The sequence below is a fragment of the Halichoerus grypus genome, chromosome 3 (genome assembly GCF_964656455.1).
Source record: "Halichoerus grypus chromosome 3, mHalGry1.hap1.1, whole genome shotgun sequence".
In the NCBI taxonomy this organism is placed as follows: domain Eukaryota; kingdom Metazoa; phylum Chordata; class Mammalia; order Carnivora; family Phocidae; genus Halichoerus; species Halichoerus grypus.
The window spans coordinates 180,790,910-180,817,927 of record NC_135714.1 but is presented as its reverse complement, the minus strand read 5'-3'; the positions used below and the strand labels follow the sequence as shown (position 1 = coordinate 180,817,927).

General features: G+C 38.6%; 1 protein-coding gene across 12 annotated transcripts in view; it reads left to right on the top strand.

The window, feature by feature from the left end:
- Positions 1–27,018, top strand: part of RBPMS (RNA binding protein, mRNA processing factor) — a 169,761-nt gene that overhangs the window by 66,943 nt on the left and 75,800 nt on the right. For 11 of the 12 annotated variants that reach the window (XR_004921927.2, XR_013446640.1, XR_013446641.1 and 8 more), the window contains exons 2-4: positions 5,682–5,759; positions 8,508–8,546; positions 9,792–9,854. The exons of the other annotated variant lie outside the window; for it this stretch is intronic. Coding sequence is in view for 6 of the 11 variants with exons in the window: in XM_036107102.2 (XP_035962995.1) it covers positions 5,682–5,759; positions 8,508–8,546; positions 9,792–9,854 (180 nt within the window). In the remaining 5 variants the exon portion in view is untranslated. The remainder of the gene's footprint in view (positions 1–5,681; positions 5,760–8,507; positions 8,547–9,791; positions 9,855–27,018) is intronic. 12 annotated transcript variants of the gene reach the window in all.

Sequence of the window (27,018 nt, the reverse complement as noted above, 5' to 3'; positions counted from 1 at the left end):
GGGTTGTGGGATGGAGCCCCATGTCCGGCTCCGTGCTCAAGGCAGAGTCAGCTTGGGATTCTCCCCCTCTCCCACTGCCCCCCTCCCTGCTCGCATGTGCGTGTGTGAGGGCGTGCACGTGCTCTCTCTCTAAAATGGTTAAAATCTTTAAAAATAAAAAGGGACCCTTCCATTTCCAGGCCTATTTTGACCTTTCTGTCCAGGAAAACTCAAGACTGATACAATGACTTAGAGTTTATTAAACTAGAAGTCAGTCACTGAGGGGCGCCTGGCTGGCTCAGTCAGTAGAGCCTGTGACTCTTGATCTCGGGGTTATGAGTTCAAGCTCCATGTTAGGTATAGAGATTACTTCAAAAATAAAATCTTAAAAAAAAAAAAAAGTCACTGAAATGTGGCTTGACTTTCTCGGTGGGAACTGGCAGTGCCACTGAAGAACACATGGTCAGTTTTATCCAAAATAGAACTGTGGCCTCTGTAGGGAAGGCCAGATAAATGGCTGAGCAGAGAAGTCTCCTTGCTCTTACTGTCCAGCACGGGAGATTTCCCGCAGCATTTCTTCTTTCAGTTCTGTTGTGAAAATGGAGCTGGAGGTACATCCACAGAATCCATTAGAGTCCCTTTGGGATAGAGCTGTCAGCAGCTTCATGTCTTGATCTTCTATGAGGCATGTTGTGTCCTTGACTAAGAAGTGTGTTTCCCCGTGTGTCTGATAAAGTAAACATCTGTGATGCTGAAGGCGTAGTGCCAGGCACGTCTGTGTCCGTAGCCACTGCTGGTACATGAAGGGCTGCCCTGGATAATGATTGACCTGCCACAGAGTTCATTTGGTGTCATTCATTTGTTGTTTGGGGCGACATTTTTTTCTTGAGTATTTGATCATTTATTTACCTGTCTCAGACTTTTCTCTCACTGTCGGTTACTTTGTGAATGAACTAAGCTTTCTGTTAACATAGAAGGTCATTTACGGACTGTTTCTTGCACTGACTGAAACGTCCCTGCAAGGAAGAACCCTGTTTTACCTTTGAGATTTCCGCAAACATAGGAAAGACAAAGCCCGCAAGTGTTTCTCGATTTAATAGCTAAGATAAAAAGTGTGGGGGTGAGGGCGCCTGGGTGGCTCAGTTGGTTAAGCGACTGCCTTCGGCTCAGGTCATGATCCTGGAGTCCCTGGATCGAGTCCCGCATCGGGCTCCCTGCTCGGCAGGGAGCCTGCTTCTCCCTCTGACCCTCCCCCATCTCATGTGCTCTCTCTCTCTGTCTCAAATAAATAAATAAAATCTTTAAACAAAAAAAAAAAAAGTGTGGGGGTGAGAAGAGTGGAGAAGCTAAGCTGTTTTCAAATAGCCCCGTGATCTTGGTCCCGGTCACTATAGAAAAGCATGAATTAGATATTCAGGAAGAGTTTTTTCCCATACATTATCCTTTTTTTTTTTTTTTTTTTAACTTAATTCAAAGTTCATAGATTCCAAGCACTTGGTTTTAGGTGACCTTTAGTTGTATTCATAAATAAATATTTAAAAATTATTTCTCCGAGGCGTCTGGGTGGCTCAGTCATTAAGCATCTGCCTTCAGCTCAGGTCATGATCTCAGGGTCCTGGGATCGAGCCCCGCTTCGGGCTCCCTGCTCAGCGGGAAGCCTGCTTCTCCCTCTCCCACTCCCCCTGCTTGTGTTCCCTCTCTCGCTGTGTCTTTCTCTGTCAAGTAAAATCTTTAAAAATAAATAAATAAATAAAATAAAAATTATTTCTCCTAGTCAGTTTGTTCTGTCAGAGGAGAGACTATCTCTTCAGTGAGAGATGAGAGATCCTGGCAGGTTTTTGAGACCGTGAGATTCATGAGATTATGGGAAGTGTAACTCATGTCCATGTAAATAAAATGCCAGACATTTTAGTCGCCTCCCATTGATGAACAAAACAGAGTTGCTTTGAGCCTCTTGTCATCTGTGGGCAAGTAGCAAACTTAGGGCTAATGGGAGTTCCATTTTTTTCATGTATAATAGTTGGAGATACTAACATAAGAATCATTTCTAATTCTGAAATATTTACATTAAAAGGTTCCTCCATAAGCTTTAAAGTTTTTATTGATGTAAATGTTGACATTGTTTATAGTTTCCAAAAGAAAACAATAAAAAATAGGCAGTTCTCAATCTAACAAAATAAAAGTATCTAATATGTGTATTATAGAAAAAATACAAATAAGCAAATAAACATTAAAATCACTTCACTCGGTAAATCCTATAAATATAACTATTTTGGTGTCTCTGTCCTACAAAGGCATGTTATCCCTCTCTTCATACGTATGTGTGTTGGTGTTTGTTTTACAGAATAAAATAAAACTTTCCTTGAATGTAATTTTTTTCTTGAACATAATTTTTATTGGCTGCATAATACATTTTATTGATGTAAATGAACCTTAATTTATATCAAGTAATATTTTATTGGTAACCCCCAGAGTTCTATTGTATTTTGTTGGTAAATTGTTTGACTTTCAAGTTTGTGGAGTTCTTTTTCTCTAGAACAATACTATAAATGGTAGTTTTATAAGTTAACTCCTTGAATTTTAATTGATACCTGTTACATAGCTAAGCTTCCCTGATGGACAAATGGGACTCCAGGGCTTAAACCATAGGATCAGCTTATTGCATTATTTCCTTGGAAATCTCTATAATCCAGTCAGCACCTGGCATAGTGTCAAACATATTGGGTACTCAGCAAAATCTGAATGAATGGGAGCTGGGATTCCCTCTCTACTCAGGTTGTCCTGGCTAGAGCGGCCAAGGACAGATGGTGTTTACTTTTTTGGACTGTGGGAAGACAGTTGTGGATGGCAGGGAGGGTACACTGGATGGCAGGATTCCATCAGCTGTGTCTCTGGCACTTGTCCATAATTTGGCTTTAGCTTTGATAAAGTTCCTGGAAAAAGAGTCTTTATCACTGGCAAAGTTGAGGGAGATGGGAGAAGGCAAAAGATACATTGAACAACAAATTTGACCTAATGGATGTTTGTAAAACATACCATCCAAGAGCCACAGAATACAATTTTGTTTTTAAGTACACAGCATTTAAATCATGTTCTGGGCCCTAAAACAAGGAATTGAAGGGCAGTTTTTTTTAAAAGTTAAGCATATACCTACCATATCATTCAGCCCTTCCACTCCTAGGTATTAAATCAACAAGATAGAAAACATACATCCATACAAAGATTTGTACAAATTGATACATGACTGCTCCTAGCCTAAAAGCCAAAAACTAGAAATAACCCAAATGTTGTCCCATCAAGTGAATGGATAAATGAACTGTGGTATATCCATGCAACAGAATACTATTCATCAATAAAAAGGAGTAGCCTATTAATACATGCAACAGTGGATGATGAATCTCAAAATAGTTATACAAAAGTAAAAGAGCCAGACAAAAAGAATAAATACTTTATGGTTCCATTTGTATAAACCTTTAGAACATATATACCAATTAATTAATAGTGGTAGAAGGCAGATCAGTGTTTGCCTGGGAATGCGGATGGTAGAACCAGGGTGGCAGGAAACTTTTGGAGGTGGTAAATATGTTTATTATCTTGATTGTTGTGGTGGTTTCACAGGTTATACGTATGTCAAAACTTAACCAAATTGTAAACAAAAAGTACAGTTCATTATACGGTTGACCCTAGATCCATGTGGGCGCTAGAAGGCACTGATCTCCTGCACAGTCAGAAATCCACATATAACTTTTGACTCCCTTAATGCTTAACTCCTCATAGCCTACTGTTGACTGGAAGCCTTACCAATAACAAACACTTGATTAGCACAGGTTTTGTATATTATATATATATTACATACAATAGTCTTATAATAAAATAAGCTAGAGAAAAAGTTATTAAGACAATCGTAAGGAAGAGAAAATACATTTACAGTACTATACTGTATTTATTGGGAAAATCTGCCTGTAAATGGACCCACATAGTTCAAACCTGTGTTCAGGGGTCAACTGTATATCAATTATAGCACAATAAATCTAAAATATGAATGAATAACAATAAAATAAGTCCTTCGTGATTCTGAGGCTGTTTACATCATCATAGTGTTGGTTATACACCTGTCTGCAGATGGCATGATCTTTTACTGTATGCTGCATCAATACAAGGGCCTTGCTTGCTGATTTGTGCTTCTTCACAACTAGAATCAATGGAAAGCATTAGGGTTCTAGAAGATCTCCCTTTTCACACTGAGGAAAAATCTAGATTTATAGACTGTTAACAATTGAGCATTGAATTTTTCTTTAGGTAGCATCATGATTTCTAATGAGGAACTCAATCATGTTGTATCAGCTGGAGTAGAGAAGAGGAATAGAAAATTGGGGGTGAAGTCAAACTCCTAGAAACAGAGTAGAATGGTGGTTACCAGGGGATCAGGATGGAGGAAATGATATGTTGGTCAAAGATTACAAATTTCCAGTTAGAAGTTGAGTAAGTTATGGGGATCTAATGCACAGCATTGTGGTTATAGGTAACAGTACTGTATTATATATACTCAAAAGTCACAACATTGTACATCTTAAACTTACACACTGTCACATGTCCATTATATTTCAAAGTTTGGAGGGGGGAAGGTGTTAGGAAACTTGACTAAAGGCACACGAAACTAAAATAAGTAGAAAGAAAACATGGTGATTTCTCCTTGCCTGTTGAATGAAGACCAGATTCCTGAGCCAGTGACTTGTGATGTCCCCTGTAGTTGGATCCGCAGCTACTTGTTCGGTTTTGGCTTCTCCTTCTCCCAGGATATGCTGTGCTATCCCCTCCTTCACTGCCTTGGTTAATGCTTTTCTGTGCCTCCGAGTCTTTTCCAATTCCCCTCACCTTTTATATCCGTGTGGTGAAATTTTACCTATCCTTTAAGTTCCCAGTCAAATGCTAACATGTTTTCTCTGATCCTCCCAAATGGAAGTGTGTCATCTGTGTTCTCTATTTTAGTGGACACTAATCACATAATTTGTATCTTAGGCCTTATGGGTTATAGGTCAGTGAGGTCTTCCCTGCTGTTTTGGAACTGAGCAGATGAAGAGTTCTACATTTTGGCTACTATTTAGATGTGTTTGGATTATTTTTTACATGTATTAAAATTATCAGGGTGTCTGGCTGGCTCAGAGCATGTGACCCTTGATCTCAGGGTTGTAAGTTTAAGCCCCGCATTGAGTGTAGAGATTACTTAAAAATAAGATACTTTTAAAAATGACTGTAATTATTAATGCCGATGAGGGAGGCAAGGACAAAACAAGCAGGAAAAAACAAAAATTGTTCTGATTTAATTTTGAACCATGTTGTGTTCATTTGATTTAGAGCAGAGAAGCTGTAGATTTACTGTTCTCGTGACTTCTTTTCTTCTTCTTAAGCTGATATTTTAACTATGTAGACCTCTTCCCTTCATAGTGTCAGAACCAGGTAATGACTAATCAGTTTGTAAATTTAAATCAGCTAGAGGTAATTCATTCTGAGTAATCCCATAGAAATATCCAAGAGTTGGCCTAATGGCGTCTTTAAACATAGAGTGTTCATTGGGTTACGGAAAGAACACGAATTAGGTGGGGTTTGTGAAATATATGAAGACACGTATTTTTGAGATTACAGGTGAGAGCTGTTCTCTAGATTGTACAGTCTTGTGATCACTCCTCATATTTATTTTCCAGGTCCGGACCCTATTTGTCAGTGGTCTCCCTCTGGATATCAAACCTCGGGAGCTCTATCTGCTTTTCAGACCATTTAAGGTACCTTTTCTTTTTCAGAAATTATAGGAGGAGACAAAAAGTGTGTGTATAAATAAGCTTCATGTGGGCTTTTTGCAGGAAGAAATATGTTTGAGAAAGCATCTTATAAAGTAACCTTTTTTAAAAAAGGATAGTTAGTTAGTAAAGGAGATTTAACAACTCAGTTCCAGTGTGCGGTCTCAGGAAAGACTGAAGTTGCCTTTTGTCCTCCCCAATAGCTAATCTAGATAAGTCTCTTTCTTTATTAATAATGGGGACATGCATCTGGCTCTGTTTAGAACAGTTTTAGTGTCCTCCCTGTTTATCGTTTGCCAATTGGGAGTATTCTTCTGAGTACAGCTCACCAAAAATACTATCAATTACTGTTACTTATATTTCCAGTGAAATAACATAAGTCAAGGCTTATTCCTACAAAGTTTCTTATTAGTTGAAATATTGTTAATACTGTTCTTCGGATACATAAGTTAATTACCCTTTCATGAACTAGACTAAGGACCTAACCACCATTACTTTTTCTGTGGAAAAATGTCCCAAATTTCAAACAAAGTAAGATGAAGTTTTAAGGAATTACTTGTTATGCTGATACATAGTGTAGTACTTAATTTCAGTTGCCTGTCCATTGGGACTGTTGAGATAAAAATCACTTGAGATATTTAATGTTGCTAGAATTGAAAACTTACCAGAAAATTGGACAAAAGCTGAAAAAACCATGCTGCCAAGGAGAAGTCTTGAAGGCTAACCTGTGGGGAGTAAGAGAAAGCCGGGACTGGGTGGATTGTGGGCTGGAGGCCTAGGCCCTCAAGGAGAACACTTGGAAGTCGTGATAAATTCAGGGCTTGTGTCTGGTCCCTGAGAACATGGTAGCAGCAGTGCCTGGCTAGGGGCACACTTATGATTAGGTGGCAGACCATCTTGATTAATGATTAAAGATCCATCCTGTCGAAGCAGGACCCTAGCCGCAGAGGCAAGACAGGTTGGGGGACAGGATCTAGCCTTTCAAGGAGAGGGAGAGTAAGGTGTGACAGCTGAAAACACTGGGTAGGAAAGGAAGGAAGAAGGTGGAAGGGGCAGGGGCAGCCAGTTAAAAGCCAGCAAAGCTAAGAATCTAGCTTATGCGCTAGTAAGGCACCATGTAATAGTAGACCTACCTCTGTTCTAATAGCCATCCCCTTACTGTAACAATGATGACTCTACAGAGGGAAACAGAAGGGTTAGACATGAGGTCAGCTGAGAGGAAGTGGGAAGGAAAGATGTTGGGGGGAGTATCAGCTTCATAGAATTTCCTGAGTATCTTCTGCAGGGTTGCCATTTTTACTATTTGTCCCTTTCATAGGATGGGGACTTTTTAATGATCTTACTAATGGACAAAATACTGGAGATTTAGCCAGCAGGCCCCTCATGGATTATTCCATTTAATTTTTATCATAACCCTTTAAAGTAGGTTGGCCTCTGTTTTTCAAATGAGGAAATTGAAACTTAGAGCAACTGAATAAATTTTGCTCAGGTTCACACATAATAAATGGCAGGGCTAGGATTCAAACCCAAGCAATCTGACTCCACCATCCGTGTTCTGAAGTAGTCTGTGATACTACTTTTCTGTTTGTGGCTAGAGATCACAATATATTGCTACCAGTGGTGTTGTACTTGAGTGAAATATCCATTTGTCCTTTGCCTCTGAGGCCTTCAGGGTGTTTAAACCTCCAGGTTTCTCAGAGAGAAAGCACCTTGAAAAAGGAAGAGGCAGGGCTGTGAATCATGACCTCTCTGGCCAGAAGAGCTCAAGGTCTTTGAGGTAAAATGTTTACAGTAGCTAATTGGTAACATAGTTCTCTGCTGGGAAGATAGGAGGATGAATCAATCCCAACATCCTGCCCAGAAACCCCAACGCAAGAGTCAGGACCCTGGTACATTCCTAACAACCCTTTTTTAATTAAAGTCCCTGGAGGCTGACCCTAGTCTGCAAATCTGTCTTGGCACTGATCTGTGCAGTGGTCAATCATGTCAAATGGTGTTTTTCCCCTTGTGTCATCCATCAGTGCAAGCCACCAGCCATTGATTATTTTCAGAAATAAACACACTTTGTTATCCTTATCCTCAGGAGCCAGGAGGGGTGAAGGGAGGGAGTGAAAAGGGAGGGGTTTCTATCCTCCTTGAGGATGGGCTGGAGTAAGAACCCAACAGGGAATTTTTGTATGTCCCAATCAGAGTACCAACATGAAAACTAGCTGCTTCAATAAGTAAGCAAAATAACTCAAAAGAATTCAGTATCACTACCTGTGTAACTTTTCCTGGCAGTTTTGAAATTTCGAGTAATAAGTTCTACGTAGGACATTCTGAATGTTTTAATGTTATCTTATAGCAAACACATGACCAAGTCCTCACATACTTATCTTCCTATCTTATTAAATTTACTCCCTTCATTCTCCTAGTTCTGTAAAATGAGAAAGATCTGTTGAGAGAGGAACCTGTTTTCCTACCATTGTACGATTTCATGAAAAAAAGGAAAACAAACCTAGACATACATGCATAATTTCAAGGTATGATTTGTTTTAGGCCTTAAGGATGGAAGCATCGGCACATATGTGCATACGTCTATAAAATCTTTCTCAGTTACCTTGAGGCATTTGTAAGAAGAGTTAGTCAGTAGTCATAACGGACTCATTTTTACTTGAGCAAGTTGCTATTACAGTTGCTTTTTTTTTTTCCCTGGTAATTTTTTTTCGTCTAAATTTGGTTCTTAATTTTCAGGGCTACGAGGGTTCTCTTATAAAGCTCACATCTAAGCAGGTAAGAATTTCAAACTTGTATATAAAATGATGACCTCCACAATAAATTTGAATTGACTTTCTTCAAGAATGTTACTGGGTCTCAGCATTCTCCTTTATAATTCTCATTAGGGTTTAATTTTTGTTGTTGATTTAAAATTAAGTGTGAGATTAGTTAGGAATTAGCACAGGAAAATGATTGACAATTCTATTGTGTCCAGCTAGGATGTCTGAGAATATCCCTGAGGAAGGCAAATGGCAAACATAATGCATCCAGCATGATTATATTGGGATTGGTCTGTATATTCAAAAGAAATCCTCCAAACCCACTTTTATTCCCAGTTCTTCCTTTTTTTAAAAAAAAATAAGGTTAAACAGGCAAACTTTCATACTCAGTGTAAGTATCTGTTGGTGAAGAATCATGCTGTGTTTGAAACTTCTAATCACAGGCAGAGTCCCAAGTCTAGGGTGGAGCACAGAAGGTGCAGAATGGAGAATGGTAATCGATCCTGATAGTTTCTATAAGTTTCTTGAAATTTTTGGCTATATGTTTTTTTCCCCCCGAAAATGCTGAATATCCAGCATGCTCACCTCTCAGTCGCTTTTCATCTCTCAGTAAGGTATTCTTTGATTCATCAGGAATAAACTATGTTGCAAGCATCTTTCTGGACTAAAAGATTGAGTCCAAAGGGATTAGCACCCCTCTCTGTTGAATTGGAACAATTTGGTTTACACCTAGTTAAACACAGGACTTTTCAAAGGTATCCCTTGGGATTTGAGATGGAAATGTTCATTTTATAATTTTGATCATGCAGTGAGAGTACAGGGCTTTTATCATTGTGTCATTGTATTCCTTGCACTTACAGTGTACCAAAAGGTGATTCGGTTCTCTTTCCATTTTAAAAGATGAAGAAACTGAGGTACAGTGAATTTGATTTAGGAAAGTAGAGCCTTTCGACCCAAGTTTTCCTCTATTCTCTTGTTCACTGCTGCTCACCTTCCAACCCCTTCTAGATTTTTTTTTTTTTTTTATGATTCTCTAAATCCCCAGCTGTGCCCTTGAAGAACCACCCTCACAATCCCTTTTGATTCATGTTAGAAATTTGGCTAAGCCACTGCGTCATGATTCTTTTGAACTGGCTTTCTTATTTCTACCCATTGCTGTGGTCATTTCTTTATCTTAGCTCTTCGGTTTGACATCACCTTTGACCCAGAAAAATAGATATCTCCTGATTTGTTTTTTCTTCATATTTTTTTCTTTCCTCAGCCCGTAGGTTTTGTCAGTTTTGACAGTCGCTCAGAAGCAGAAGCTGCAAAGAATGCTTTGAATGTAAGTAGTAATGATGTAATCATTGGTGTTTCCTTGTGAGGTGGTGGGAGGCAATAGAACGTCTTTGGACAGGAAATCACGAGAGGGAATATGACTGCTCATTCTAATAGGAGGGATTCATCCATTTAATCAGCCAACTAAAGAGATTTTTCCTTGAATTGTGGTCAGATGTGCAAACTACTGAATAATGCTTTGCTCTTCTCCAGCTTTTACTGTAATGCTCAAAATACCTGGCAGTGTCTTATTCTAATTTAACCCGGTCACTCCCCATGGTAATGTGCAGCTTAGTTTGGCCATCGTTATACTCTCAACGATTAAGCCTAACCCAAGAGTAGATGAAAACTTGGCTTTCCTCATCTCATGAGGCTTCCATTTTAGGTATGTGGGTTTGTGTGTGGTTTCTTTTTTTTTCTTAAGGTTACAGTCTTTATTCTCATTGTTTTCCCCAAAGACATTCTGCATTGTGCTATAATAAATGGTTTTCACCTATAATTGAGTGGAGATACCTGTATTTGGTTTGTAGGCATCTTGTCTGCCATATGTTTTGAAGCTTTTGCCAGCTTCATTTTAGAAAATATTTTTCCCCTTTAGAGTGCTGAAAAACAAAACAATTTAAGGGGAACCAAGCTGAGAGAAGGTGAAAGGAAGCAGAATAGGAGTTCCAGAGGCTGCGGGCTGATTCTGAGGTGAAGAGTGATAGTGAAAAGTCTGACTCCATCCTGCTCCAGGCAGTCGGCCTAAGTGGCCATGAATAAGGGTTGATGAAAGCGACCAAAAGAGTTTAGGATGCTTTTTAAGAGGCAAGTGGCCACTTGACTGGTGCAATCTGAGTGTCATGGCCCTTGTGTTGCTATGGAATCTACAGGTGCCCCTCACAGCCGCTCCTTTTGAGCCCCTGGATGCTAAGGCAGACCATGCTGAGAGAGGGCTGTAGGAGAGACCTGGTATCCTGGAGACTTGGAGGCCCAAGGGAAGGGACCTCCAGAGGGGTCTGTTTACTCAGCATAATGGTCATTGTGACACAATCTTGAAAGGTTTTTAGGCTTTGAAAAAAACGTATACTGTCTCAGAAGAAATGGCTTGCTGCTTATTGTTGGTTTTTCATGAATGTCTTTGGAATCCAGGAGCTCCGAAGAGCTCAGGATTTGCCTGGATTTGGGTAAATAACCTTCCGGTCAGAAAGACTGCTTCCTTACCCTGTTTGTCTTCCACAGAACAAAATATCAACCAAGTATTTATTGTGTACCAGGTGGTACACACTGAAGCACAGTATGTGATTGAATATTTTGATATAGAAATTGTTTTGATTTTATCACTACATAGAGCCAGAATTTTCTTAGTATAACCAAATTTTAAGCTTCTCAATAAAACTAGGCTTTTATTTAGATAGTGGTTTTCTTTCATTCTTACCAGGTAGCATGTTTCTAACTGCAGAACTGTTCTGGGTCCTTCAAAGTTAGGTGAAGTTTTCACCAGGCTCTTTCATTGTTCTTCTAAAGGAAGTAACAACAATTGAAGCTTGTTTACAGAGTGGACTCTCTTCGGCCTGCCTTGACTGTCTGAGGAACACTAGGCTTTTATAGTGACTTCTCTCATCTGACAAAGGCAACTTTCCCTTATGGGCTAGGATTTGTGTTTTTGTTTTACAGAGGTTTGTTTTTAAACTGCTTAAATGGTCATAGTCATAAACCGTGTTTCCTTGCCTCAGTAAGCAGGGGTATAGCAAAGAGTTTCAATTTTTCTTGGTGTCCAAGGGTTCTATCGTTACCAGTAATCAGGTTTTGAGCCCTATTGTACCATAACAGTAGAGGTGTTTAAGTCCATCCCTAGGCCAACTGGCCCCAGATCATTGTGCTTTCGTGTCCTGATACCTGGTTTTAGGTTCAGCTCTTCCTTCTTTTTCATTGGCAGTGAGCCTTCCTTTAGCAGCATCTTCTCCCTTATTCGTTAATGTTCTTTTGTTGCTCATGTATTAATAACTTGGGAAGAACTCCAAGCGAAACTGTTTAAATACTGTTCTATGGATCTAAGGGTAACTCTTAATATTTGTGAATTATTGAACCTGAGCTTGCTTCTGCTCAGAGACTGACTTGTGAATGCAGGGCATTTATTGAGCTCATGGTTGATTTCTTTCTTGACATTGTTTACTTTTATATATAAGGTATTAGAGGTCTTTGTACCTCAGAAACCATCCTGTTGTTCTGGGAATAGAGACCTTGAAAGGATGGATGGCTCGCTCAATCAGGAAGCATAGATTTAAAGCTGCAACTAGAAGCAAGCCTTTTTGCATCTTAGTCCTGTCTACAACATCTTGCTGCTTGCTTGGTCCATGCAGTGTTGCTGCATTTTTCCTGGTGGCAGTGACAGACTACATATTGTCCAGGACAAATGGCCATGATAAAGTTTGGTGTATGTGACAACAGAGCAGGGTTTCTTTTCTCTACAGAGAAAATGGGCCCATTCGGGATAACGTACTTAATCATGAAGCTGACAAATTTTCTCTTATGATCCAACATATTACTCTCTTTTCAGGTCATCTTTCTAATTGGTGAATTAAAAACATACGATGCTCATAGCCATTACAAAATTTTCTCCTCTCATGTCATTCGTCCAGGCTTCTTTTAAAAACTTTTCCTCACATTCCTTTGGGGAAAAGTTCCATGTTGTAATGTTTTGTTTTATTCCACTATTGAGAAACTAAAGCCGCAGTCCAGTAAGTGCCTCTATATAGAATACTTCACAGTGTCATGGAACCACTTCTCCATGCCTCTTGTTTTTATTTCTCGGTCTTGGTTACTGTCTGGTTCAGTTATTAGTATTAATAATTAGTCTTTTCCCAAATGACTGATTTTTTAAATGTTTTCTTCCATCTTTAGATTATGCGTCAGTCAATTTGATAATTTTATGGAAAAACATGCTCAGATTGAATTAAGTGGTAACATTGAACTTTAATCAGGAGGTTACTCAAATCTTCTAAATACAGTATATTTTGTTTTTACAGCAAAAACTCCCAAATTAAGCTAAAAATAACCCAAACCCAGACTTCCCTTCAGGTTATCTATGGTCCCATTAATCCATATGATTAGAAACCCCATCCATTCTTTAACCTGACAACAAAACAACTGACCTATCCTTCACCCTTCATACACATTTGTAATTTCCATACTGGCAGTTTTCTGTTTTCCATGCTAATGAAAGGGGGTGTTAATAATCCAAAGTATCCATTAGTTTTAGGCTTTGTTTATAATTTTGGAATGTAAATCAAATATGGTGAGTGATACTGAGAGTTAGGCTGGTTTGGTAAAAACTTGTGGAGATTTTAAAGACACAGGAAATAGAGTAAGTATAAGGGTAAAGACCCAGAGCAGAAGTGAGAATAAGCCATCCCTGGCTTCCTACCAACTGTGAAGACCCCAATATTGCCACTGTTGCCTACTTAAAACCTTGTTTTAATAAATAAGAGTGATTTGTAGTTAATACTTCAGATCAACAGGCTTGTCGTAGTCCTTGCTTGTGTAAGTTTCCATAACAGGCATTGTCTTAACACTGGTGTTTGGGAATCACTCATATAAAGTACAGTTGACCCTTTAACGTCACAGAGATCAAGGGTGCTAACCACTTCCTGAGTAGCAACAAAACACACACACAGACACACACACTTTTGACTCCCCCAAACTTAATAGCCTACTATTGACCAGAAGCTTTATTGGTAATATAGTCAACACATATTTTATGTGATGTATATATTGTATATTGTATTTTTACAATAAAGTAAGCTAGAGAAAAGAAATGTTAAAATCCTTAGGGAAAATACATTTACAGTACTGTGCTGTATTTATAAAAACAAATCTGCATGTAAGTTGGCCCCCATAGTTCAAACCCATGGTGTTCAAGCGTCAACTGTACTTTAAAAGGTTGTGTGTGGACTCTGGAGTATATGTGCCATTTTGTTATCCCTCTTCCTCTAATTTTAAATAGTTGTTATTGGGCTAGGTTTTATCATAGACTCTATTGTAAATTATTATATCAGAATTAAAGAAGTCTGATGTAATCAAACAGTGTACATCACTACAAGTTGCCTTCACAACTAAACATTGCCTGGATGAGCACAGTAATTTGCTTTACTCTCAAATTGGACTATTTGATGTAAATGATCTCCAATTATCATTGCAACCCCTAGTCCATTGGATTCTTTTTAAAAGTTTGAGTTACAACTCACATACCATATAACCCATTTAAAGTGTGCAATGCAATGGTTTTTGGTATATTGTTTTTTAAATTATTAAAAAATTTGCCATTTTAATGCTTTTTAAGTGCACAATTCATTGGCATGAATTACATTCACCATGTTGTGCAACCATCACCACTCTGTATTTCCAAAAATTTTTCATCATTCCAAACAAACTCTGTAACCACTAATCAGTACTTCCCAATTTCTCCTTTATTTTTAGCCCCTGGTAACCTCTAATCTATTTTCAGTCTATTCACCTGTTTTGGATATTGAAATATTTGTCCTTTTGTGTCTGACTTCTTTCCTTAGTGTAATGTTTTCAAGATTCATCCATGTTGTAGCACGTATCACTTTCTTGACTGATATTCCATTATATGGATCTCCCACCTTTTGTTTATCCATTCATCTGTTGATGGACACTTGGGTTATTTCCACCTTTTTGCTCTTGTGAATAATGCTTCAGTGAACATTGGTGTACAAGTTTCTGAGTTCCTGTTTTCAGTTACTTTGGGGTATATACCTAGGAGCAGGATTGCTGAGTTATATGGTAATTTTATCTTTAGCTTTTTGAGGAACTTCCAAACCTTTCCGTAGTAGCTGTACCATTTTACATTCCCACTAATAATGTATATAGGTTCCAAATTCTCCATATCATCACCAATACTTGTTTTGTTTTTTAAACTATGATCGTCCTAGTAGGTATGAAGTGATCATTGGGTTCTTGATAAATACTTTTTGACTGATTGCAGTAGTAGATTTGGGTTCTTTTGGAATCTCACATAACTTAAAATGTTTCTTTTAACAGGGATTAGTAACACTTCTTTTTTGTGGTGGCAATTCTAATTAATAGAACTGTGTTACCATTAAATAGTTTACCTGATAATTAAGTAAGGGTGGGAAAAAGCCAACCATTGGGTTAATAAGGTAAGACTTAGGCTTTATATTCTTTGATGTACGACATGCAAGACATGAAGGAAAGGTATTTTCTCAAGGTCTAAAAAGACTGGAATAGAGATTGAAGAGCAGTTTGGTTTTCAAGGGGAAAAAGGGGCAGTCATGTAGACTTCGAATGCAAAGAAGCCTTAATAAGTGGAAAATAAAGAGAAATTGAGGATATGTGGTATTAAATTCTTACTGAGGAAGTTTATCCATTCAGTAGCATGTATGATAAAGAATTTTTAGAAAAACTGTAAAATTTGTAAGAAAGCATGTTGAAAAGGTACTTCATAGTGTCACATGTTAAAAATAGCCAATCTAATCAGGGAAACTTCGGCTTTTCCATCCCCATAAATTTCTGGCATTAAAGTAAATACTATGGTTATTTATATCACAATGATTCCAGCCTTGTGCATAATTTCAATTTTGTTGAATATCTTGAGCTCTCCCAACTATCAAATTACTAAACAGTATGGCATAATTAATTCGTTAGTTCTGTACCAGGTTCCTCATCACAGGTAGGGCTATTATTCACTTCCAAAGGTATTAAAAGGAAATCACCAAGCAAAAGCACTTGCAAATGTTCTAAATGTGAACCTCTACCACGAGTATACTTTCTTAGTCAAAAGATGTGGCCATATAGTACTGGTACAAACCCTTTGAGTACAGAGGGACACCAGGGCAGTCAAGATAGGCAGTGACCACACAAAGACATTTTGGCTTTGGTTTGACAGAAGTATGGACAACAGTCTCGGTTTCCTGCATCACAGGTTTTCCTGACAGGTTGTGCAAGTTAGGACTTTTGATCTTAATATTTGTACAGCTTGTGAGTTAGGTGAATTATTTCCACTAAACAAAAGTTTTCATAAACACAAGCATCCAGATGGCCTATTTCAGCTCCCCCTCACCAGGCACTATGTCAATATGTTTCTTATCAGTTTTAAAATTTTCTCCCTAAATTTCTCTTCGCCTATTGCTCAATGTGGTTGAAGAGGCCCAATTAGTGTGATCCCAGCTGGGACTTTTGGATGGGAAATATGCAAGGCTGCCAGATGAGATCATGAGTCCAATCTAATGTTTATCTGTTAAATCTGTTTATAACTGCTTACTCTTGACTTGCAAAGTTCTAAAGCAGCCATTTGACGTCATTGGGCTAGGGACCGTGCCTGTGCCAGTCAGTATAGGGCTGCCATGATGCAGGGTTATTGGACTCTTTTCTTTTTCTCAATGACTACATGCTTGGGTCTTGACAAACAGCTCAGTCCAGCTAGCCCCCTCAACGAAATTTGAAATAGGTGTCCACAAAAGTTACACCACCAAAAGTGACTCATAACCCAAATACAATATAAAAAAAATAAAAATAATAAATGCCCAGTGTAGGATTGTTTAATAAGTTCTAGAGTCTGTCAGATTGTTCTTCTGTGCTTTTCTTTATGATGGTCCTGCATTTTTGGATGGTTCTATAACCTCCCTAGGACGGTACAGCACATAATTTAAAAGTTGTTCTGAAAAACAGCTAATGAAGATGAATGTGAGGAATTTGTTAAATTTCTAATTAGAGTCTTTGCTTGAAGAAAAGTGGGTTTATTTAATTTTGAAGATTTTATTTATTTGAGAGAGAGACAGCACAAGCAGGGAGGAGAGGGAGAAGCGGGCTCCGGACCTGGGGCTCGATCCCAGGACCCTGAAGTGATGACCTGAGCTAAAGGCAGAGGCTTAACCCAACAGCCACCCAGGCACCATGAAAAAAATAGGTTATTTAAATCTACTAAGCATTCACATAAGAAACTGGAAAACACAGTGCTACTAAAAGAAATCCTAAGGAAGTTTAAAGAAAGAAAAGTAGCCAGAAATATTAGCATTATCCTTTCCCCAAGGAAACAAGCAAGAAGAGCCACAGATTCTCACAGATAAACTGGTTTACTCCAGTAAGTATATGTGGAAACCTCAAGTTCATCGGATATTACATGGCTTTGTGAAACAGCCCTCAGACTGCATGGCGGCCTTTTTTGAGGTTGAGGATCTAACTTACTTAAACTCCCTTTTAAAAATGCTGTCTTGTATTGACCTTGACCTTTCTCCATGGTTCTTCAGGTGTTTCAGAAATGCTGAGAATCTATTTGCCTCTATTGTAAATGTAAGTAGAAAATATAGTTAGTGTTTGTGGAACACGGAAGTGCAAAGAATGAGTTATTTGCTAGGACTCTTTTTGCTAAGAAGCCAGGGCAGTTTTAGAATGAACACTCTCTAGGCCATTCACATTGCTGATTGTTCTGCAGTGCAGCACATTTTGGCCCCTTAAATCACTCTTTATTGTAAAATCACTTTTATTTTTTTTAGTGAATGATCATACCATCCTAATGACTAGGGGTTACAGAGCCCCCTTCCACACTGGCTTTGTGTTTCTGATAATAATCTATACTACACAGATTTTAACTTTTGGTCCACAAAGCTTTTGTCTTATTCTGTAACTGGAATGCTTTAGAACATTTTATACACTTCGGGAGTAGGAATGGGACTTGACCCCCTTAAAATGGGATAGGGTGGGTTTTTTTTGTTTTTGTTTTGTTTTTCTAAAGATTTATTTATTTATTTGACAGAGAGAGGGAACACAAGCAGGGGGAGTGGGAGCGGGAGAGGGAGAAGCAGACTTCCTGCTGAGCGGGGAGCCTAATGCGGGACTCGATCCCAGGACCCTGGGACCATGATGTAAGACGCTTAACAACTGAGCCACCCAGGTGCCCCTGGAATAGGTGTCTTGACAAGACCTTTGTCAGTGATTGTGTTCTTATTTCCTTACAAGTACATACAATATGAGGTGTTTTCTTTCTTTATACATAGTGTAAATTTTTCATGCCATTTTTAATGGATATTTAATAATTACTACATAGAAACATTAAAAACTTTGAAGTTACAGAACCACAATAGTCAAGGATTTTTATATACATAAAAATAAGTAGGGGAGAAGAAATAGAGTAAATCCTTCTGAAATATGAAGATACATATATCTGCAATGTAAATATGGGATTAGGAATAAGAAAACAGTTTTTGGTGGTTTTTTCTTTGAGAGGGGGAGAGAGCGCATGCTTCCGCACAAGCAGCGGGGTCAGAGGGAGAGAATGTTAAGCAGGTTCCATGCCCAGCACAGAGCCCAATGGTGGCAGGGGGCAGGGGTGGCTCCATCTCACAACCCTGAGATCATGGCCTGATACCAAGAGTGAGACACTTAACCCACTGAGCCACCCAGGTGCCCCAGAAATAAAACAGTTATAATGAACGTGATTATACTGACTAAAATCTTAAAAATAATACTGTCTAAGAAGGCTAATAATGTATAGAAAAACCAGGAAGCATATTTTGAGGACTAAAATTTCTAAAAATGTAAGTTTCAATAGAGAATTATTGAAAAATTAAGTGGTACCTTGAGTAACCTGGACATTGAATAAAAGGTTCTGAGTTTTTTTTTCTAGCCATTTTGGGGCAAGTTAATTTTAAAGATGAATGTTTTAAGATTAAAAGATCTGAGTAATTCCCCTAGAGAATATAGTTGAGTAGAAAATTCCTACTATAAACTGGTAACCAGTGGTTCTATTTTATTTTGAATCGCTTTAATCCATTTTGTCCTTTGTTTGCCTAACATAAGACATCACTCAAAAAGTAAATGGATGAATAAATAACACAGTACTTAAAAAGTAAATCTGGAAACATATTATGGGAAATGAAAATAAATTTAAATGGAATGGAATTCACTTCATGTTCTCAAGCAGAAGGTTAGTTTATAATAAAGGAGCATAAACAGGCAAGGTATGAAAGTTTCTATACTTTCAAAAATAGGAATAAAAATTAGAGTTCACACTACATTGCAGTAATTTTTTTTCATAGAATTTTAGTATTCATATAGAAGGCCAATATAATGTGCAAATGGACATTAAACCGAAGGCAGAAAAAAACTATTCAGGATTACAGGTTATGGATACATCTCAATGAAAAAAGCAAACAAGGTTATGAAAGAGAATCAGGCTGTTTACACATCTTAGAATGCTAAATAAATGAATGACAAAACTAATGGAGGTTTTTAGGTTTAGAAAAGTCCTAGGTAACTATGGTAGGAAGATGCTGACTTTTCTAACACTTCACGATGTCCTCTTCGTTTATCTGTGGGCGTGTTCACCAAATTCTAAAAACATCCTTAAAACAATCTTAAAAATGAAATTCACAAATATTAAATATGTACTGTGTATTTGATATATTAGGGTAGTCCTGTGTGTTTGTGCAGAACATTGTTTCTGTGTTAATACCTGTGAAAAGATACTAAATCTCTACATTAAGGCTAAGAGAGGAGAACAGAGAAAGTTTCTTCTTGGTAACGAGTTATCATGTCTGGGAGGCTTTCTAGTCGAAGACAGTATAATAAAGGTGTCAGTCAAGCTGACCTGGTTCAAATCCAGGTTCTGCCACTTAACTGATTCAAGACCCTTCTCTGGACCGCAGTTTTCTTCCCATTACTATTTTTTTGATAATACCTATCTCAAAGGGCATAAAGATCAAAGAAAATGAGATTTTTTTTAAAGCCACTGGCCACTCAATAGTAAAAATTCTGGTAATTGGGATGATGATCTTCACAAAGGACTGGCTTTTATTCCTTAAGCTCACTTTGCTACAGTCTGATTTTAAAATAATGTCTGTGGAATTCCATATTCCACTGGGTTCAGAGTACTTCTGAACATTGATTTATATTATAATGTAATTAATGATAAATTGATTCATTAGTCCTTTCTTGGAGCTTTTTTGGGAAACAAAGTTGAAGTGTTCTTAATATTTATTAATTTTCAATTATAGTGAGCCTTCAAAATATAGTGAGCCCAACAAACAGCCCCTCCTCTCCCTTTTCTGTCAAACTAATCGTGCACATTTCTTTGTCCATGTCAGGTTCCAATTGAATCTGTTTAAAACCAAAGACCCCGCATCCATTCCATATAAAAGCATTTTATTTAGCAGCCAGTGAGATTCCTTAGTTAATTTGAACAAGCCTTTTTTGCACGGAGAAGTTTAGCCCCAGCCCTGTCAGGTCACCAGTAAGTAGCCTTGAGGTGATGCATCAGAATGGAGGCAGAGCGCTGATTGAAGTTGCTCAGAGGTGAGATCCTCTCACTTTAGTTCGGCTCTCTACAGCACAAGAAGTACTTTGCAGTGAGCTTCCAAAGTTTGGACTTACCTGTTCATGTTCTTTACAATAGCCCCAAACTCTTGTTTGGAAGGAGCTTCATAGAGTTTTTTTAAAAACAGGTTTACAGAGCAAATGCTACCCTCTTTCCTTATTTCTGTATTTTTACCGTATTCATCAGAGAACAGACTTTTCCCACCCATGGATTGATTTATCTGTAGTGGCATTAATAAGTGACTTTGAGAACCAGATAATTTATTGATGTAGATGGCACTCATTTTTGTCCTCAGTAAAGTTGAGGGTATAAAGTTGTTGACTTCAAAAGTATTTTTAATACTTATTTTTAAACGTAATACAGCCTTCCTTCTTAAAGAATTGCCATTATCCTGTTGTGCTGTCTACAAATCAGTAACAAGCTTATACATTTTCTACTTCCTCTTGGTATTTGGCTTTAAGATGACCTAAACTTGGTTATGCATAGGTTATGCATACACTGTAGGAGACTCCCCTGGTTCCTGTTTAGGGGAGGGGTGGTCGTTGCTCAAAAACTGGAAAGCAGAAATACGGCTGTTGTAAAAATATACTTGGAGGCCTGTTGTGGGCTGCCATGTCTGATCTTTAAATGGAAGTCTTTCCATAATGGTTTTGGAAAGTTAAGCCACCTTTTTTCAGTTGTAGAGTTTGTTAATATCAGCACTTGTTTTTCTCTCCTCCCTTCATCTTTTTTTCTTCTACATCAGCCACTAATAAAGACTCAATGTAAACTTTGCAGAATTATCCTTAAAGGAGATACAGAAAGTTAAGATGGTACCTCAAATGATCCAACAAGCACTTTAGGTGAGCCTAAAAGTGTGTTAAATGTATCTTCTTAGTCTGCCTACCTTACAAGTGGGACTTACTCTTCATATGCTTTTCTACATAGACATAGAATACTTGGTTTTATATCATTCTAAGACTCCTTACCTTGCACAGTGTTAATCATCTAACATATCTCAGAATTCATAAGGTATTTTCATACAAACCCACACACCTCTTGTCTTACTTTGCCTGGCTTGTGCCTGGTATGTGTTAGATACAGAAGCAGGTTGGTCTCCTTTTCAATAATTAGAAGATTAGTTTGTAATTAGTATGATTAGTCTTTTCCTTGAATAGCTGATACCAACTTTGAAACCAGTAGCCCTTTTATCTTAAAGGACCTGTATGGTCATCTATTAAGGACATATTGGAAATGTAATCAGTAAATATTTAGAAACTCCTCCCTTCCCAGTTTAACCTGGGTTTTTGTACTTGGTACAAGCTGTAGGAGCACATGTGTGGCTTTATGAAAGTGATGCTCCTAATTAATCCTCATTAGGGATTTAATCTTTTTGTAGTTAAAATAATAAATTTGCACATAAACACCCTTGGTTTCTCATCAGATATACTATGTGACCAAAGAAGTATATTTTCTAAATGGACCTGGTTTAGTAATAAAAACTATGGCTAAGAATAGGGTTGTGATTTCTTCTGTTTTATTGTTTTCTTTTTTCCTTCATGCCAAACACACTGATTTAAGCCCGTTGATCTGGGCTTTACAGAGATAAACCATATAACCTAGAAATCACTTACACTGACACACATTACGTTTTATCACTCAAAAATTTCTGCTAGGACAGCCATAAGGCTCTGGACAAGTACAGGGAGATACTAGGTTGAGGCAGAACCTCTTTATTTCCCAAATAAGTGAAGGTAGCCATTAAAATTCTGAGGGTTTTGGGGTGTCCATGGAAGCAACAAATATCAGGCTAGATTGTCACTGGCCACCATTCCAAGTGGATGTGGACCATCACAAGTTTTGTTTTGTTTTGTTTTAATTTTATTTATTTATTTGACAGACGAGAGCGGGAACACAAGCAGGGGGAGTGGGGGAGGGAGAAGCAGACTCCCCGCTGAGCAGGGAGCCCAATGCGGGGCTCAATCCCAGGACACTGGGATCATGACCTGAGCCGAAGGCAGATGCTTAACAACTGAGCCACCCAGGCGTTCCCCCCCCCCCTTTTTTTAATTTTACTTCACAAGTTTGTTTTGATACCACCTCAAGATCTTGTTAGGGTCAAAAACGTAACTAAATGAAGATATTGCTAGGATCTGCTTCCTTTCAAGCTTTCTTTGGTCATGCCATTTGTTTAAGTGCCATCATTCAGTAGGTAGCAGGACCAAAAGGTAAAAGACGGTCATGTAGCTACTACCTTTACCCCTGAAAAGGGGGAGGGGGAATGCTTGTGGGTATAGTCGTCCCAACAATGAAAATATGAGAGGAGACGGCCCTAGGACTACACAGTGAACGGACTGCTGGCAGCACCAGCCACATCTGGTGTTTGTGTGTTAAGGATTCTAAGTAATGCCTTTGTCCTACCAGAACAGTTGACCTCCGTTTACCTTCAAAATCCTTGGAGTAAAAATGTTAACGTCAGGATTCCTGAATGAAAGAATACCATCTGCACTCTGGCTTATGTTTCTTTCCACGTAATATTACCCATTTCGAAGTGTCACGGTAAAATACTGCTTTAATGGGTAACTGTCCATGCTTGAGGTGGAGACCTCCTTTTACTAATACTGTGAGGCCCCAGGTCTTTCGATCATCCTTTTTTAGGACAGTTTGAGAACATAGTGGCAAAAGTTCAAACAATCATGCCCTCTCAGCCCTTTGGAAAATAAACTCTGTTTGACTCGGATTCTGTTGACGTGTTTAAGATTGAGTTTATAGCTTCTTCAAAGACCCTGTCGTGACTTTATAGTCCTCCTGTACAAAGCAGATTCTCCTAGGTACACAGGGGGTGGCTGGCTAACAGAAAGTGTGCTTTAGTAGAAAAGAAAGAAATTTAGCTGGGCTGGATGGCCAGGTCAAATGGAGCTCCAGATACCTCTGAAGTACTTCTACCTAATTCTCCCAGAAAGTGGATCCAGTCTCTGCAGTTAGCAGTCAGTCCCCCCAAGAGCTACTCAGACTCTGTGAACTAACAGAAATGGGCAAGAGGAGGAGGACACGCATCATCACCTTCCTGAAGTGGGGGTCAGTGGCTGAGGGAAATGAAACCAGGTGGAATAAAAGAATAATTTGAAACTGCACAGCACCAGTTTGGACAAGAGTTCAGATAATCCTGCTGCTTTCTCCAGTTGTGGGAATCCCACAGTAGCATTACGAATCTCCTCTTTTACAAGTGGTAGAAGCACCTTTCCAGAAAAGCCAAAAGAGAGAAGAAATCCTCAGCAGTCCATGTTTAGGAGCGGTAGCTCCTTAGCTGATGAGCACTAGGCCACAAGAATGTTCATCCTAGGCCAAATATTAACCATTGACATGAACCATTTTCTTAAAAGCAACTCTGTGAGATATGGACTATTTTCATTTCCAGTTTATAACCGAGGAAACTGAGGCATAGAAAGGTTAAACAACATTCCCAAGATCAGCAGTGGAGGTGGATTTGAATGCAGGCAGATTCCAGAGCACACACTCCTAATTGTCACAGTTTAAGCCTCTTATTTGGAAGGAAGTTCCATCCAAACTTGGTTGTGACCTTGAATTGGGTTGTCTCTTGTAACGGTCACTATAACTCTAGCTGATACTTCCAGAGAACCAGTGTTTTTTGTTTGTTGCCTTCACCATAAGAGGAAGGGGACCCACTAGGACCATCTTCTCCAAGTTTCATTTCTAGTCCTGGACTTGGGAAGAAACAAGGTTTCGCTCATTTTGTTGTTGGGGTACATAAATCCTCTTTTAACTAACTAGTTTATAGGTTTCACCATAGGACTATGGCTTGGTGGTGAGAGGGTATGAACTTGAATGCTGTAGTTTGTTGACATGAATAAAAGTGAAGCCAAGGATAAAAACTGTATTCTAGGAAGTGGCCCAGTCACTAGGAAATATTATCAAGACACTTTTATTCCAGACCCAGGATGGCTAGTGAATGATGATAATGGGTTTCTCTACTGTGGCCAAGCTGATTCTATTAGAACACTGAGAACTGAGCTTGTCACAGAATGTTATCAGAGGAGAACTTACATAGGCGAAAAATGAAGGATAAACCTCTGGAGACCTTCCAGGCTGGGTGTGGATGTGTGTTCCTTTGTCACTAAAATTTTCAAAGCAGGTTAGTTTCATTGTGTTTTATGGAACATGTGGTTTAGAAACAAAATTATACAGATTTTTTTTATTCAAGGGGTTAAGAACAAGGACACGTGACCTCTTAAAAACCTAATATCCACTTGGAAGAGTATTCTATTAGGCAGTGGAGCAAGGAATTGTACCTGGATGCAAGGCCTGACTTCAATCCAAGGGCTACATATACCTACAGAGAGAGAGCCCTTAGAAAGGGGTCTCTTCAAGTATAATTGAGATACATTACCAATAGAGAAGGATACATTCTTTTCAAATGACTGTTTAGGCAAGGAGGATAATGAGTAAGTAAATCAGATTATGCTAAGGTAAATCCAGAGCAAGGATTTTGAGGTAGTTGGATTAAGAGAAAGAACAAGGCATAATTGCTCTGGTAGTTTCTCAGTGGGCAGGGGCCCAACAACACAGGCTGTTGTGTTAACAATCCTGATGTTTCCACAAGCGATGTCCTTATTTAAGGAAAGTATGAAATATGGTTTACATGTGACAGGTTCTTCTCACTTCATTCCTTGTCGGATCCCACATCTACCTAAATTTCAACACAGTGGAAACTGTACAACCACACCTCCATTATTTTCAGAAGATAATGTAGTCTTTGTCAGATAAAGAGCTTCACAGAACTGTAATGTACACGTGCACGCAATCACGGGAATCAGAAAATTGAATTCTGGGGCGCCTGGGTGGCCCAGTCGGTTGGGCATCTGCTTTCAGCTTGGGTCATGATCCCAGGGTCCTGGAATTGAGCCCCAAGTCAGGCTCCCAGGGAGCCTGCTTGTCCCTCTCTTTCCTCCCCCCACCTTGTGCTTGCTCTCTTCTCGCAAAAATAAAATCTTTAAAAAAAAAAAAAAATTGAATTCTGGATTCTCCCAGTCAATTGTAAATTTAGGTGGATTACTTTTGTGGATCTTAATTTCTCCGTCTATACTGAGGAAGTTATTGGCCTTCTGGGCGAGACTGTATTGGTACTGTAACAGACTGCCCTTGTAGCGGGACTCTAACATCCTCAGGATGCCAGTATGGTCTTAAGTCTTGTAACAGCCGCAAAGCACCCTCACACATTTCCAAATATCCCTAAGGAGTTGGCAGGGGTGGGGGACAGGGCCAGTGAGGAATACTACCCATGATTAAAAAGTATTAGATTAGGTGGTCCCAAAAATTAAGTCCTAGCCTTCTGTGAATTTCATGCTTTATACAGATCGCCCTGTACGCCTTATCGACTTACTGTCCGAGAACCTGACCCAGACCTCTACCAGCAGTGTGCTTCTGTGATTTTACTCAGATAACCTGGGTTTTTTTTTTTTTTTTTACATTTTGTAAATGGTAATAGAAAACTTTTACACTTTATAAATGGTAGACAATTTTTACTCATTTGTTTTCAGAAATGGTATGTTGGAAGAAATTTTTGAAATTGCAGTATTGATCTCCACCCCCCCCCCACCACGCTCCTATTTCCTTTCTTTCAATCATCTTTTCTGTTTATATTTAAACACACAGCTCTTCCTTTAACTTTCCTCCACACCTTGTTTCTGATTCTCATCTCCACCGGAAAGGATTACCCAGATGCATGTTTCGTTTTGGCTTCTCTTGAGTCATTTTAAGGTTCCAACTGAATGTAACAGTTGTTTTCAGACTCCTAGGGAAACTTTGCATGTACCTTGCCTAGAGTCTGTTTCTAATCTGAATATTTTATGCTGCCTGTGAAAGAGAAAGCTGACAATTCTCATAAAGCTGTAAATAAATCGTGGTCCCTTCAGACTTCAGAATATCTCTAAAGTATGGGTTTACCTCCTAGTTTCTGAAAGGAATGACATGTCCATCAATTTTCAGAAAACCGTTTGTATTTCTAACTTTTGTTTTTAACTTCTAGAAGGTAAAAGTTAATTCCTTGAACCTCATTTTTTATATGTTGAAAGATTTGTGGTCTCCAGGTTATTTCCTTTCCTGTAGCCAAAATGCTCTTTGAAAATAGGAGGCCTTTATAAACTGTTTTAAAATACAACAGCATAGAGAAATGTGAGTCAAAACCACAATGAGATACCACTTCATACCTGTTAGGATGGCTAAGATAAAGGCAATAACAAGTGTTGATGAGGATATGAAAAATTGGGATACTCATACATTGGTAGTGGGATTGAAATGGTATAGCCACTTAGGAAGACAGTTTTACAGTTCAAAAAAGTTAACATAGAGTTCAATTCCACTCCTATAGAGTTGTGTCTGCACAAAAACTTGTACACAAGTGTTCATAGCAGCCCCCAAAAAAGTGGAAACAATCCAATGTCCGTGAGCTGATGAAAGGATAAACAAAATATATTTGTACAATGGATTATTATTCGGCAATAAAAAAAACAGTGAAGTTCTCCCACGTAGTATAAGAAAGAAGCCAGTTATAAAGGACCACCGTGTATTGTATGATTCCATTTATAGAAAGTATCCAGAATAAATAGGCACAGACCCTGGAAACAAATTATTGGTTGGAGGGGTGAGTTGAAGAGGGGAGAGAGGGAGGAATGAGAGACTGCTAATGGGTACAGAGTTTCTTTTGAGGGCTGTGAAAATGTACTAAGCTCTATAGTGGTGATGGTTGTACAACTCAGTGACTATATGAAAACTCATTGAATTGTGCCCAAAAGGGTGAATTTTACGATATGTAAAGTATATTTCTTAAAGCTATGAAAGA